This window comes from Stegostoma tigrinum, chromosome 33 (genome assembly GCF_030684315.1).
Source record: "Stegostoma tigrinum isolate sSteTig4 chromosome 33, sSteTig4.hap1, whole genome shotgun sequence".
NCBI classification, from domain to species: Eukaryota; Metazoa; Chordata; class Chondrichthyes; order Orectolobiformes; family Stegostomatidae; genus Stegostoma; species Stegostoma tigrinum.
In genome coordinates, this window is record NC_081386.1 from 22,264,570 (window position 1) to 22,279,629 (window position 15,060).

At 37.0% G+C, this 15,060-nt stretch overlaps 1 protein-coding gene across 1 annotated transcript in view; it reads right to left on the reverse strand.

Annotated features, from left to right (window-relative positions):
• Positions 1–419: 419 nt before the first annotated feature.
• Positions 420–15,060, reverse strand: part of myef2 (myelin expression factor 2) — a 30,042-nt gene continuing 15,401 nt past the window's right edge. The window contains exons 3-18 of the mRNA XM_048562767.2: positions 11,153–11,205; positions 10,685–10,692; positions 9,943–10,036; positions 8,211–8,405; positions 7,960–8,113; positions 6,896–6,945; positions 6,738–6,801; positions 6,511–6,612; positions 6,314–6,364; positions 6,122–6,226; positions 5,931–6,044; positions 5,192–5,305; positions 3,194–3,277; positions 1,098–1,315; positions 959–1,010; positions 420–865 (exon numbers count right to left, since the gene is read on the reverse strand). Of these exons, the coding sequence (XP_048418724.2) occupies positions 702–865; positions 959–1,010; positions 1,098–1,315; positions 3,194–3,277; positions 5,192–5,305; positions 5,931–6,044; positions 6,122–6,226; positions 6,314–6,364; positions 6,511–6,612; positions 6,738–6,801; positions 6,896–6,945; positions 7,960–8,113; positions 8,211–8,405; positions 9,943–10,036; positions 10,685–10,692; positions 11,153–11,205 (1,622 nt within the window). The 3' untranslated portion in view covers positions 420–701. The remainder of the gene's footprint in view (positions 866–958; positions 1,011–1,097; positions 1,316–3,193; positions 3,278–5,191; positions 5,306–5,930; positions 6,045–6,121; positions 6,227–6,313; positions 6,365–6,510; positions 6,613–6,737; positions 6,802–6,895; positions 6,946–7,959; positions 8,114–8,210; positions 8,406–9,942; positions 10,037–10,684; positions 10,693–11,152; positions 11,206–15,060) is intronic.

The following is a 15,060-nucleotide window of genomic DNA, read 5'->3' on the forward strand; positions in this document are numbered from 1 at the left end:
GTTTATTTCTGGGAAAAAGGAAAGAATATGCCACCACTGCATCAGAAATGGCTTGAAGCTGAATGATTAATTTGCTTACATACATCATATAATTTTTTTAAAAATGTGCACAAACTTTAATCCTTCAAGCAGCAGTTAATTTACTTTGTAAAATGTTGAGAAAGGTGAACTTTTCAGATACACTCCTAACTTAAAACTCCAAATCCTTTCTGGAAGCAAATTTGTCTCAAGTAAAAATTACATCGTGGAACATTTACTCAGTGGTTAGTAGAAACCTAAAAGGGTTTCCTGCAGATTTCTTCTACAGCACGCCAATAAACACTACATTTTGGGAGGGAACGAAGAGGAAGTAGAGAAATGTTTGTGTATAGTTAGTTACGGGCTACATGAATAATGTTATAGTCACGGACAGTAAAAAGTTAAGTCTGACAACATTTTATTAGAAACAGTTCATCCATTCAAACAGAAATGACCAGCAATGTATTGTCTATATATAAAAAAAACAGACATCAACAGAAATTACAAACATACAACAGTCCCAATGTTCAATTACAAAGGTTGGCAATCTTAAAATTACGTTATAGCTCTCAGCAGGCAAAGTTCCACTAAGCTGTTGGAAATAATTTCAGTATAAAACAAAAAGTGGAACAATAAAGCTAATCAGACAAGCCGTATTTTCCTGTACATCACATGGTTTTCATTCATGCATTGCGATCCATGCGTACATCTATCTCTCTGCCGTTAATTTTTGTGCCATTCATCATTCTGCACGCTTTCTCTGCGGCTTCTGGGGAATCAAAACGCACAGTCCCACAACCCTTGGACTTCCCATTTTCCATTTTTATTTCTGCAAACATGACGTGACCTGAAATACAACAAGAAAATTAATCAATTATTCATGACTGAAAATATTAGGGCACAGTGGAAAAGTTAAGGCAATACAAGAATAAACACTCACCACACTGACTGAACTTTTCTTTTAGCTTCTGCCATGTTAGATCATATGGAAGCTGAAAGCAAAAAGTTTATAATTATACATACATGTGCCTTTCATTTTAAAAGGAAAAGCTTGAGAAACAAAGTTATGTGCCACTTACATTTCTTGCAAAAATCTGGCAGCCTCTGAAGCCACTTCCACGTACTCTTCCACTTCCCACTGATCCACTGTTCAAGCTTCCATATGCATGTTCCACATCCATGGTCCTGTCAAGTCCTACTCCCATTCCAGTTGCCATTCGATCAAGGCTGGAACCCATACGTTCCATACCCATGGCCATGCCTCCTGGCATGCTGTTCATAACAGGCATTCCACTACCTAAGTATACAAAACAGGATTTTTTAAGAAGTACTTTCAAGAGCAGTGGTTATACTTTAATTTATAAATATACCAAATTATCTTATATTCAGCCTCAGTTCAGTAGAGCATTCGTGTTTCTGTGTCAAAAGATTGTGGATTCAAGCCATTCAGTCTGGGGTGCATAAACCGGCCAGACATCAGTGCAACAGTACGCAGCAAGACATGCATTAGAGAGGTTTGTTAGATGGCTCTCTCATTCAACCACCACCAAAAACATCGTAAACACTGTTGTTTCTCACAGTTGCCACATGGAAGTCAGGTGCCACAGTTCCAAAATGTAACACTGACTACATTTAAAATGCTTCAATGTTTGCAAAGTTCAGAAGTCCTGAGTTTGTAAAAGACATTATGTAAATACAAATCATAGATCAGAATCCCGACAGTGCAGAACAAGACCATTTGCCCATTAGGTCTGCACCAATTCTCTGAAGAGTATCCCGTCCAGAGAGAGCACCTGACCCTATTCTTGGAACCCTAAATTTTACATGGCTAATCCACCTAAGCTGGGCGCTGTAAGGCAGCTATGCTCACCACAATGCCATGTTTCCCTACATCCAAAACTATATTAGACTTTTAGCCAAGTTCTAAAAACAATTTTTAAAAAAATACCAAAAATTATCGACATTAACAATACCAAGAACAGCGTCTTTGAATTTCAACAAAATCTCTCTCGAATGTGGCGACTCAACGTTACACTTTCCAGAAATCACTTCATAATAGGAAGATCTTAGGTGTCTCAACTTCATCAAGACAGGAACAACTAGATAAATGGTCTCTTTGTTGAAACTTCTCCTTTAACATCCAGAAACAATGAAGTAATAATGATTGGCTTGAAATCTGTATCCCTAGAAGCTTGTGCGGGACTCAGTTTTTCTTCATATTTTTAAAAGCAAATTGAATGAAGGCAGAGAGCTGCGTAATTCAGTGTGAAGATGACACTAAGGAGTACAGATGGAAGCAGAAAGTTGCAATGGGGCAGGCGGGTTAAGTTTGTCAAATTTATGGCAAATGGTGTTCAATATCAGATCACTCAATTTAAACTGCAGTAAGATGTATCTAAACATTTTCTAGATGACATAGGAAACAGCGGACGTATCATGAAACCCTTATTTTAGAAAAGTAAAGGCTAATTGAACATAGACAAAATTAGACCGAAGCTTCTGTTTCTCTAGGACTCTGTGGTCATTAGCTTAATGGAATTGTAATGTAAAAGGGAAGTAAATTAAATTTGAGCCTGAGAAAGAGGTATTATTGGACCCTATTAATAATGGGGTCAGTGTGATATACTGAGGTCATGGTCACCAGATTCTGCTCAATCCACCTTAATTTCAACTTCAGATTTCTACTCTAGTGGAAAGGACTTGCAATTTTCAATGCTCATTTTTATTTGCAAATAAGATTTGAAGCTGTGTTTCAAGCTTCCTTTAAACCTATGGACTGTGTGACAAGAACTGATGGTTTTGTAAAGGCAACAAAAGCCTTTTACAAAGCCAGAACAGAGAAAGCTAGCATGTACTACATTTTCATTCAGGTTTCGCATCTCAAATAATTTAACTGAAAGCAATAAAGGTGTTAATAATACTGGCCACCAAGCCATCAATTATCACAAAAGTACCCCATTTGAAAGTTTTTATTGTCCATCCCAACAATTCACAAATTGGAACTTTCTGTAATATAGTTTTACAGGTCAAGGGATCTGTTCAAAGGCAATTTCATCAAAAGATGGTCATTTCCCAGGACAACCAATTTGAAAATTAGATCTGACACATAGCTATCAATGTACTTTGTGGCTATTCCTGGTTGGAAAGCCATTCTTTGTTAAGAATTGAAACTTACCCAGTCCAGATGCCACTGGGCCTATGCCAGTAGTGCCCATTCCACCTCCCATGTTTCCTCCAAGACCTGCAACCATTCCACCTCCTAAAAAGGAGAAAAAAAAAACAATGGAAAAAGTTTATAGATGACTCATTCAAAACAGATATACAATTTCCATATTGTGCAAAACAATTAGACTAACTTGCAACCAATATCATTTCTAAGTTGCACACGTGCAGCCGCTCTGTTTGCCAACTGCAATGTTGGCTTTTGGATCTCGAAGACACTGAAAAGCATGGACCTCAGAGGGTCAGCACAACCCAGAAGAAAATTAGTGGGAATGCTGCTTGTGGTCTAGCCACCGAAGGAGGTAAAGTCTGTTAAGTAACTGATTTTCTCACAGCACATTATTGTAAAATGCGTAATAATTTTCTCAATTGTGGATGCGAGATTGCTCGCTGAGCTGGAAGGTTAGTTTTCAGACGTTTCGTCACCATTCTAGGTAATATCATCAGTGAGCCTCCGATGAAGCGCTGGTGTTATGTCCCGCTTTCTATTTATCTGTTTAGGTTTCCTTGGGTTGGTGATGTCATTTCCTGTTCTTTTTCTCAGTGGATGGTAGATTGATTTGGAGCCAATGTGTTCCAACTGGAACTCCATCAACAAACACATTGGCTCCAAATCAATGTGTTTGTTGATGGAGTTCCAGTTGGAACACATTGGATGGTAGATTGATTTGGAGCCAATGTGTTCCAACTGGAACTCCATCAACAAACACATTGATTTGGAGCCAATGTGTTTGTTGATGGAGTTCCAGTTGGAACACATTGGCTCCAAATCAATCTACCATCCACTGAGAAAAAGAACAGGAAATGACATCACCAACCCAAGGAAACCTAAACAGATAAATAGAAAGCGGGACATAACACCAGCGCTTCATCGGAGGCTCACTGATGATATTACCTAGAATGGTGACGAAACGTCTGACAACTAACCTTCCAGCTCAGTGAGCAATCTCACATGCAGAAACTCAACCTGAGCTACAAATCTTCTCAAAACTCGCTATTTTCTCAATTCTTGGAAAAAAAGTAGCCAGCATTCAAAGAGATACTGTTTGAGTCCATGCCATTAGTTTTGAGAAATGACTATGTATTTCCCTCTAAACTCACTGCACATAGACGAACAAAATATTCAAGCCAAACAGATGAGGCATCTCTGCTCAATAGATTTTGGCTGCGACTATCACATGTGAGAAATGGACACGTGGCCCGAACAGCAAACATTGAGTAGGTGGAAGATAAACAAACAAAAAGTGCCATTTGGAAATATAAATTTTCAGCTCCAATAAAAAAAATCACAAGCATAGTTTCGTAAATCAAGTGTAGGACTAAATTTAAGCAATCAACTCTTACTGAAAATATTTAAAGTAAAAATATTACAATGACTGGCGATAATTTCTGTCCTCAGCGAGAGATTTTTACCAAGTAACTGATCAAATCATTCGAGCATGCAGAATGGTATTGAATATTTACCATGCTTTGTGCCAACAATGCGCCTCAGCCCTGCTGTTAACGGCAAAAGGCAGTGGCCTTGTTGTAATGAAACTGGACAGTAATCCAGAGCCTCAGCCTAATGCTTAATGCTCTGGGAATGTGTTCAAATCTAACAATGGCAGGTGGTTGAAATCAATAAAAATCTGGAATTAAACGCTAGTCTAATGGCAACCATCTAACCATTCACTAACATCCCCTAAGGGAGAAAAATATGATATACTTATGGCCTACATCTGATTCCTGATACACAGCCGCATCCCTAACGTACCCCTAGATCAAGGATATGCAATACATGTTTGCCTAGTTGAAGATGCTCACAACATGAATAAAAAAAAACAAACCAACAATAAAAAAAAGCTCCACTGCACCAGCGTGACTTTTCTTACATGAACCAAACGGAGTGTATCAAAGCCTATTTTGGAGGGGCTTTTACTGCACATCACAAAAAGTCTCCTTAGCTTCTTACCCAGACCTCCACACGAGTCCCCAAAGCCACGGTTCATTCCCATTTCACTTCTTCCAAATTCTCGATCAAAATTGCCTGCCATGCCAGTTGATCCCATTCCTGCACGGTACATATCTGAAAATTGCAGAAAATTAATATTTTTGCTTTGAAAAACAACAAAAAACAAAGTTTTGAATTTTATGAGCTTGCAGGAGGAATCAAAAGTTTCTAAAGGGCTTTCCAACATGCACAAACTTACGGTTTACAAAAGGCTTTCATACAAAAATAAACCCAAGAAATGGTGAGAGATATATATCTCATTCAAGTTGCTGAGAATCAGAGGTTAATCTTGTTCTTCATAGTTAGTCCCATGGAATTATACAGCCTAAAATAGGTCTTTGATCCACAAATCCGGACGTTAATAATCGGCAACATTACACAGTCTGATTCAAAATTCCTCTAACATATCTATGGAGCACTATCCAGGATGAGATTGCTTGGCAGTGACCAGGACCAAGCATTCCGCCCCATTTTTTTCCCAAAATAACAAAAAAACCACCCGACAAACGTAAGGACACAAAACATTAACCGAACATGCAATATTCTTGGTTTATGCTCAAATATTCACTGCATAAGCTCATTGAACATTTGGGGAGTGACGTGATTTAGCTTGATATTCTTGAACGAGTATACCAACAAACTGACATCACGACAAGTACAAAAGCTTCGGCTGCAAAACAACAATGAAAAAAAAACTTACCTCCGACATTGCTGCCCATCCCTCCAACAGCACTCATGTTGCTACTCACTGCTCCCATATTTCCACTCATTCCTGCAGCCATATTTCTTCTGATGTCATCCATTGCACCCATACCTAGAAGAAAAAATGAAAGATCACCAAATATATCAAAAATAAGAGGGCATTGAGACAGGCAGAGGAAAAATAATTACCTGCTATTCGACCCATATTTCCCATGGCCCCCATGTTTCCACCACCATATCCAATGTTGTTCATGAGATCCATTCCACTGTTGGAGCCACTGGGACCAGTCATACCTTCAGGTAGGTAAGCAGAAAGACTTGCAAGAGAGATAAAACAAATTTACACTTCAAAAACATGGGTCAGTACCAAAGACAACTCACCTCCGCCCATTCTGTTAATTCCTCCATAGGCTTGTCCATCCATTCCAATTCCTAAGGCAAAAAGAGGTTTACCACTAATAGTTAAAGCACCAATGCTATATATTTATTGATATATTACACATAGACACACATAAAATGTAAATGTTCCTACAAATATGGTCTGCAATTTTCATTCAGACTATTTCTAAATATCATACCTCCAGATCCCATATTTCCCATTGCACTGTTCATATTCATTTGATTTGCAGATATTGGCTGGCCACCAGGTCCAAGACCCAATCCAATACCTCCAAGCCCACCTGAAACAAGTATAAAATACCAGTACTTTAACAGAATCATGCAAGTCAGCCAATTTCTTAACATCAAGCATATCTGAATTGATGTCTTATGTAGCTCATCATGCAACATCTTGTATGGCACATACGAGGTAACTGTGATGTTTTGTTGTCCGTGGAACGCAAGTCATCACGTGGAACAGATCGATCATCCTGTATAACAAAGAATTTGGTTTGTAACTGGAGAACCAAACAATTTCCAAGATCTTCCATATCATAGTTGTAATGTATTGTAATCAAATCTTACCATTTTCACATGCATTGGTCTGTCAAACAAAAGCTGTCCATTGAACATAGCTTTAAATAAGTTAAGGAAACTACAACCCAGCGACAAACTGAGCGTGCCAAAGAATAAAAAGATCTTTGCAATTTTATGTATTTCATAAACAGCTAAGCAACGTTCTTACCACAAATTCCAATAAACTTGCATCCTTTTCTTTAAACATTGATTATAAATGGTTGATTCAGAGTGGGAACTGTATTAGTTACTTTGGGCAAAGTTGATCCCTTCAATTATACTTAGTACCTTCAACCATTAAAGACTAGACTTGTACCCAAATTATACACAAAAGCACCAATGATCCAAGGCAAACCAAAGGATGCCTAATTTTTTTTAAAAACTGTCAATGTCACACCAAATTAAAAAGTTACAAAGATAAACACCAGAACTATGAGTTAAGTTTTCCTTTTGCCAGTATGGTCATTATAATGCAGGCTGGTAGCTTCTTCCAACCAAGTCATGAGTAATAGTAACATGGGCGATAAACAATCTTGCTCACTGGTATATTACATATTTCACAGAACAGTGCATGGAAATAATAAATATTTTTAAAGGCTGAAATAGCAAACTACAAGAGGATAACAAAACTCACTGTCATCCAAATGCTGAAATTTCTCAGGATCTTGTGCATTTGCCTCTTTAAAATAAGCAAGAGGCTTGTTTTCAGAATGAACGAACTCACTGAAGCAATTTTTAGTATTAACCAGGCAGAGGTGATGAGCAAACAATCACAGATCTCAACATTTCAAACACTGCAAGGAATAGCAACAATGTTGCATTTTGATAACCAAATAAACAAATGCATTAACAGTGAGCAAATATAACTGACCAGAATTATGTGTCCAATGGTGTACCCTATGATGTTTCACGAGAGAAAATTCTAGACCTTAGACCTTGGTGACTTGTTTGCATTTTACACTAACATCACTAACAAGACAAATGGGGACCCTCCTTTAAAGTGCAGATACTGAACATAATCTAGGAAAACATTAACACAAGCGTATCTTAAATAAATACGGAAGAAAAGATACAGATAGCTTGAACAGCTTCCAGAGGCTGTTCAAAAATCACAGTTCCTATTCCACGACTCTTGCCATCCTTGTCTTCTTTAATATCTGCACGTTTTACTGTCCCAGCCATGGAAAATACTTCTTTCAGCTTCTTCCAACCCACTTTAAAGTCAAGCTGAACACAAACAGGTAGGTGAACAAACATTTTTAAAATAACAAAACTGTCATTCAATTTCTGTTTGGAAATGACAAAAATTATGTACTGTACTCACATTAGCAACAAATACAGTTGGTAGGAGTCTTCCAGCCTGCAGAGCAGTCAGGATCTCAGGGGGGATATTTGGATTATTGACAAGATTTTGGGGCAAGTTAACGATTGGTGAACCTACATCTGGCCCAGGTCCACCAAGGTATGATCCACCACCTCCACGCTGCATAGCCCTGCGGGCATGCTCTCCCTCAGCATCCTATACAAAGCATCAAAACAATACAAATTACATTTTCCAAAAGTTACACAAGTTCAGAACTTCAGGTGAACAACATTCAGGGCCCTCAGTAATAGCTGAGTTTGTAACACCTAGCTTTGTAAATATGTCTTAAAAAAAAGGGAAATTGAATGGTGATTTGATTGTGTTGGGTTTCTGGACCTAAAACGGATTGAGGGGTATAGCAAGGTGACAGCAATATTCTTTCCTTTTAGACGCAACACACACACACACACACACACAAGAACACAAAATAAAGTAGCAACAGTAGGCCTTTCCTTACCTTCCTGAAAAATTACAGTTGATCTGCCCCAGGTGTGACTTCACCTTTTGTATCAAACCCATCAACTCCTCAATATTTCACAAGTCTACCTCCTATTTAGATGCTTACAATAACTGAACTTCCACAACTCTTTGGGGTAAAGAATTCCAGATATTCACTACCATTAGGTGGTGGGGGTGGGAGGAGAAAATTTCTTGGCATCTCAGTTCTAAAGGAGTTTGCTCATCTTCTATATCTATACCCCCCATTTTGAAATTTTCCCACTAGCGAAACATATGCTCAACATCTACCATCAGCCCGCTCAAAATCTTATATGTTTCAAAGACAACTGAAAAGACTTTTGGGTTTTAGGTTACATATTTTTCCTTAGACTTTGTAATACCAAACACTACTGGGCAAGTTTTTTTCCCTGCTGTACGACTACCTGCCCAACTGTTACGTAAATTGAAAACAAGACAAAAGATTGAACAGAAAATGTTGAGTTTACTGGACTGCATCACACAATCACAGTGCCTCATGGAATTCATCAAATGGGACCAAACACAGGCAGATTCAAACTATAACCAGAGTGTTTAGTTAATACTGCCTATATCATTTAAAAAAAACACAAGTCCACTTGTAAACTTTGAGACTCAAGAATTTAAAAAGATTTCTAGGCACTCTTCCCAAAAAGAAACAAAAAAAAAATGGAACATTGATATTCACTTTAGGTAGTGGAACATTATAACAGAGTTATATGGATTCAGTCAATCATTCTGTTGCTTTGAAAGCTTATCCAAGACCGCAATTATTCAGTTTCTCCAGTAAAACCCTTCAATTTGCAAACATTAAAACAAAGCCATAATCAAAAAAAAGCACTCTTAAGCTGCTTGAGTAATGATGGCAATAAACTATGAAGAAGAAAACTGCAAGTGCTGGAAATACACTCAATCTGTGGAGAAAGCATTTAAATATTTCTTCAAATAAAACTTTTAACAATAGTTTTGTTAACCGCTTACCCTACAGGTTGATTAAACTATTGAGTATTTCTAACTTCTCATTTATTATTCCACCATTAGGCAACATTTGCCAGTTACAGTAAAGTCACTGAACCATTCCTTTAACGTCCACTTAAAACCTGTTAAAACTTCCCACATCAGTAGACCAATGAATTCATTAATATTTGTCTATTATGCCTTGCGAATTACTTAAAATGTTTCTTTACATAAAGGACTACAGAAATGACTCAATACTCACCTCTTTTATATTGAGTGGTCTTCCACCGAGATCATATTTGTTCATAACATCTAGAGCCTTTGAAACTAAATCTTCAGTTTTGAATTCCACAACTCTGGAGATTTAAATGAAAAGTGTTAGTGCAGTAAATTATTTCATCAATTTTCAAGTATTACAACAGTGGATGAGTGGGGATAATTTCATGCATCTTACACATACTACTATCTAGATAACCTGTGTATCAGACAGCATTGACTTCTATACAGCTCAATGTTGATACTATCTTCCCATAATCAGCAATTAGCTAGGCTCTCTTGAAATAGCTGATATTGAAGTTGAACAAATTTTGCTCATGGGTTTGAAACCTATTTTGTAAACACACACAGGCCAAGTGTCCAGAAATGGATATTCATCAGCATCCCCAAGTAAATCTGCTTTATCCAGTAAGACCATTCATCACTAACAGGTATTCATGGTCACTGATTTCACTAAAGTGAATCCAAGAAGATTTGAACAGGGCAATTCACATGTGAATGCAGACTGCACCTGAGGAGAAGCACCACATGCACCCTTCTGATGCCAAGATAAAAGGAGACACTAAAACAGTACTTAATTACAGCGTCTGGAGCTTTCATCGGAAAATTAATGTAGTTCTTAAAACGTGAACAGAATTATTCCAGGGAAAATAAGTCTAATTTTTAATATGTAATTTGAAACAAAGAACAACACATTAACCAATTAACAAAGATAAATGACAACTTACCCACAACCCTAAGTTCAGATGACAGGCAATGCAAAAGGGGAAGAAAAAAAAAGAAAGATAATTTAGTACATGAAATTACATAATCATTTCAATCTTATACTTTAAAAAGTCACAAGTCTGTAGGAAAGGATTCACAAAAGTATTGAAATTACGTAACAGTCCCTTGATGCAACTACCTCCTACATTTTAGGATTACTTTTCTATAAAAGCAATGCATTACAACTTGTTTAAGCTAACACCAGTCCAAATCAATTAAACATGAAAATATCCACTACAGGCCTGCAGATTATCCCTTTCTTAGTGCCAGACAACACAACCAAACTCCAGCATAAAGCGGAGTTGGCAATAAATACAAGAGTATCCTAGCTAACAAAACACCTTAAAAATTGAGCTACCTGTACTAAACAATAAATTTAAAAAAAGACTGCTGAGGACCTTATGAACCCCCAAGCAGATTTTCCCACTTACCCTTGACTTTCCTTCAGCATCCTTAAAGAGTTCCACGTATATAACACCACCAACTACATGAGATATACAGAGGGGAAATACCAAAAACAATGCATTTAAAAGACCACACACTTACTTCACTGTTGCCACTTACACAACACTACAGAGGAACAACCCATTATTCACCAACAATCAACACCAGACCAGCACACCACCTAGTAATTACAATACATACAATTTTTAAAATGAAAATCAACATTTTCCCCAAAAGATTTGTCACCTGCATCATCCAAATCAGATTCAAACAACATTTGCTATCATATAACAGCTAATTAAACAGATTTGGCCTGTATGATATAGTTGGTGAACAAATAACAAAATGTTGTTACTACCATTTAATAAACAATCCAACATTGCTAAAACAAGTTACATTTTCCTATCAAAGCCAACTTTGAGGCAGTCAAAATACACTGTTTTAAGGTGACAAAGCTTACAACCCTGGATGTGTAAAGTCACAAATACATAAACACAATACTGCAATGGAAATGCTTGTTGCACAACACACAAAAGCAATAATTCAGCCATATCATGGCATGAAAATCTAAATCCAAATCCAAGACATTGAGCTTCACAATTAAAACTTTGTGTCACCTTACAACAGATGCAAACATCAAAAATTACATTTTGCTTAGCACAAGATCATTTAAACTCCAATAGTTGGCTCAATAGTAGAGGCATTAATAAGAACAATACTTGGAACCAAAGTCCATCTTACTTGATAAAAAGGACAATAAAAGGAAGTATATCAGCTTCCAGTTTTCTCCAATAAACTTAAAAGGCAAGCATCAGTAATTTTCTGCATTTTCTCTGCCAGATGCAAATTCCTTACACCAGAAAAAACCCTACATTGCCATGTGCACAATAAGGAAATTTCACTGTCTATGTATTTAGGAGTTGCAATGCTCAACCATCTATTACAGGACTTCAATAATCCATCCTGAGGCCTAAACAAAGCCCAGAATTATACAATTGGCTGCAAACAAAACAAATCCTGATTAAGAAGGCCTTTACAATGTTTGATGCCTTGTCTCACGTCCACACGGCTCTGCTAGACAGCCTCAAAACGCTCTTAGTCATTCATCACTTGTAAAATCAGTTTGCACAAAATATGCAGTTTTGGATAATTTTTTTTAAAATTAAGAAGTTTTAAGTTGTACTCATCCATGATAATCAAAACTATTTCATCATACACCAAAACCTAAAGTGAAAAATACGATATTGTCACGAAGTGCGAACCAAGTCATTGCACAATTTTAATTACCTACCGTAACTGCAATTTTATTTCCAAAAAAATGTGCTCACTAATACAGTTAAGTCAAACAACAGTTAGAATTCGAAGAGAAAACAGGAATGCTGTCTCTTAAAAGCTTTGTGTCATGTGTTCATCAGGTGCTCTACCAAAGCCTGCATAGATTTATCAAACATTTGGTACATCCTAGAGAGTTGAAAAATTCTGAGAATAAATAAGGATTTGTCTAGTTATAATAGAAGAGAGGAAATAAAAGGAAGCAACCTTGCACATGGAACTGAACAATACAAAAGAATGAGAAATACCTATAGCAGGCATTCAACAGTCATGGTATTGAACCATGTTGAAAATCACTTGAATGCGACCAACCAGCTCAATTGCAAAATTGCCCAAGATGTGAAGGTTACTCAAAAAGCACTTGCCAACAGAAGAATGTGTTGCTGCACTGTCACAGCCAAGTTGAATTAGTCACAAACTTTCTTAGTAGGTCCTGAACAGCCAGGTAGCAACACAAGGCAATACACACCAACAGCCAATTTGCCACTGTCAGTAAAAAGGAAAGCATTAGCCAAAAACAAAAACATCCCAATCCTATGTACCAATTCTTTCACTGCACAGACCTCAATTTCCTTTTTGGCAAATCTGGACTCTGGAAACAGGATTTCTTAAGATAAAAAGAGAACAGAAACTTCCAAACTGCCAAGTGATGTAATCTTGTTAAAGTAAGTGAGATATGGCAGTATAGCAGAGCTCCACACTCTGGAACTGAAATATTTATGATGACACCACTAAGTGCAAAACTACATTCCAAGAAAACATACATGGTCATAGATTCCCCAACTACGCCTTCCACCAAAGATAGGATCTGGATGAAATAATTACCAAGTAACTACCAAGGAAACAAACAATTTGACAAACTCATTTTGTACAACAACTATGTGAATGCCTATCTTATAATAGAGTTTCGTCCAATTACAAAACATGAACCAAAAAACAGTTAGTTAGTTCTTAATTTTCTCTAGGTTTCTCAATCCCAGTGGTACACAATATGGATTATAATCGAGGCTAAAAAGCCAAACAAAAACAATTTAACTTTTATATCATAGGTCCTTAGAACGCAAGTACAAGATTCCAGGTAGTTGCCACTAGAATTTCCATCTATTGGAGGTGTAAGGGGCATCAGCAAATTATACTCAAAGCTCCATAGAACTAGACTGAATGAAAGTTTTTATTAAGCAGTGGTTATCACATTTTTAGTTATGTTATTGCTTAGCACCTTTTTAAAAGATGCTTGTTCACAATGAATGCTGATTTCACTTAAACAATTGGCTGCATAGGATTTGAGACTAATGTAGTTTGTTACTGTATAAATACACATTTTCTTTTCCTCTTATCAAATTACAAGAGGTAGATCCAAGTTCACATACTTGACTACTTGCAAATGCCCCAGATTATGAATTTAGAATTTCAATGAAAGCCAGAGCTGAAAAATAAATTCTCTGACCTCTTGGATACATCATCTGAACAATCTAATTAGATATTACAAATCTTAAAACTCATATTCAAAGAATCCAGAATCTTTAGATCCAAGCCTCATAACCAAATCACCATAGAGCTAGATGAAATATAGGTTCCACTTAAACAACATTGGGACTTGAAGCATCCAGTGATAACCAAGTTGTAGAAATGTCTGGCCTGAAAATGCTAAATGCTGATGGACTTCCCGCACCTGAACTTTTTTGAAACAAAAAAAAAATCAGCAAATTCTTACTCTTCCAAGAAGTGACTAATCTATCTGGAAAAGGTTTAAAAAAGGTCCAGACAGATTTTGACCAATCTGAGAAGCAAGTCAGATTCCATGAGAAATATTTCTCACACAAAAATGATTTTGTTCCAAATGATTCAACATGGATCCACTAGAATTTACAACAGTAATAAAATGATAATGATCCCAAGTTAATGTCAAGGAAACAGACATGTCACTCTTTATGGGTCATGTATCTCTTGGTACAAATCCTCCTTACTGAAAAAAAATTCCACTTGTCTTTTGAAAAAGGAAGATGCTTTGAGCTAAATTTTGGACGTTTTCAGAAAAATTTCAATGTCTGTTAAAGGTTTTTAGCATCACCTTCATCTCAAGTGACATTTCAATAAACAACTTGCAATTATATGAAAGCCAAAAGAACTGCAGATGCTGAAAATCAGGAACAAAAACAGAAGTTGCTGGAAAAGTTCAGCAGGTCTGACAGCATCTGAGAAGAAAAGTCAGAATTAATGTCTCGGGTCAGGTGACTCTTCCACAGAACAGTTCTTCACAGATGCTGCCAGCCCTGCTGAGCTTTTCCAGCAACTTCTGTTTTTGCTACAATGATATAACATCCCCAAAGAGAAACATTCCAGGCGGCACCTTTTCGACGCCACAGGGAATATTTTTGCCTGACGAATAGCTTTAGACCTGTAGCCTTCCAGTATTATGTGAGCCTATTTTCTTTCCTTTTGTGTGTTTTTTTAAGGCAGAGTACACTATACAAAGGCATTGACTGCACATCATGGAACTATGATACTTTTTGAATGAGTTCTCTGGACATCATGAGAGCTTCAATATATTCACCCTTGTAAA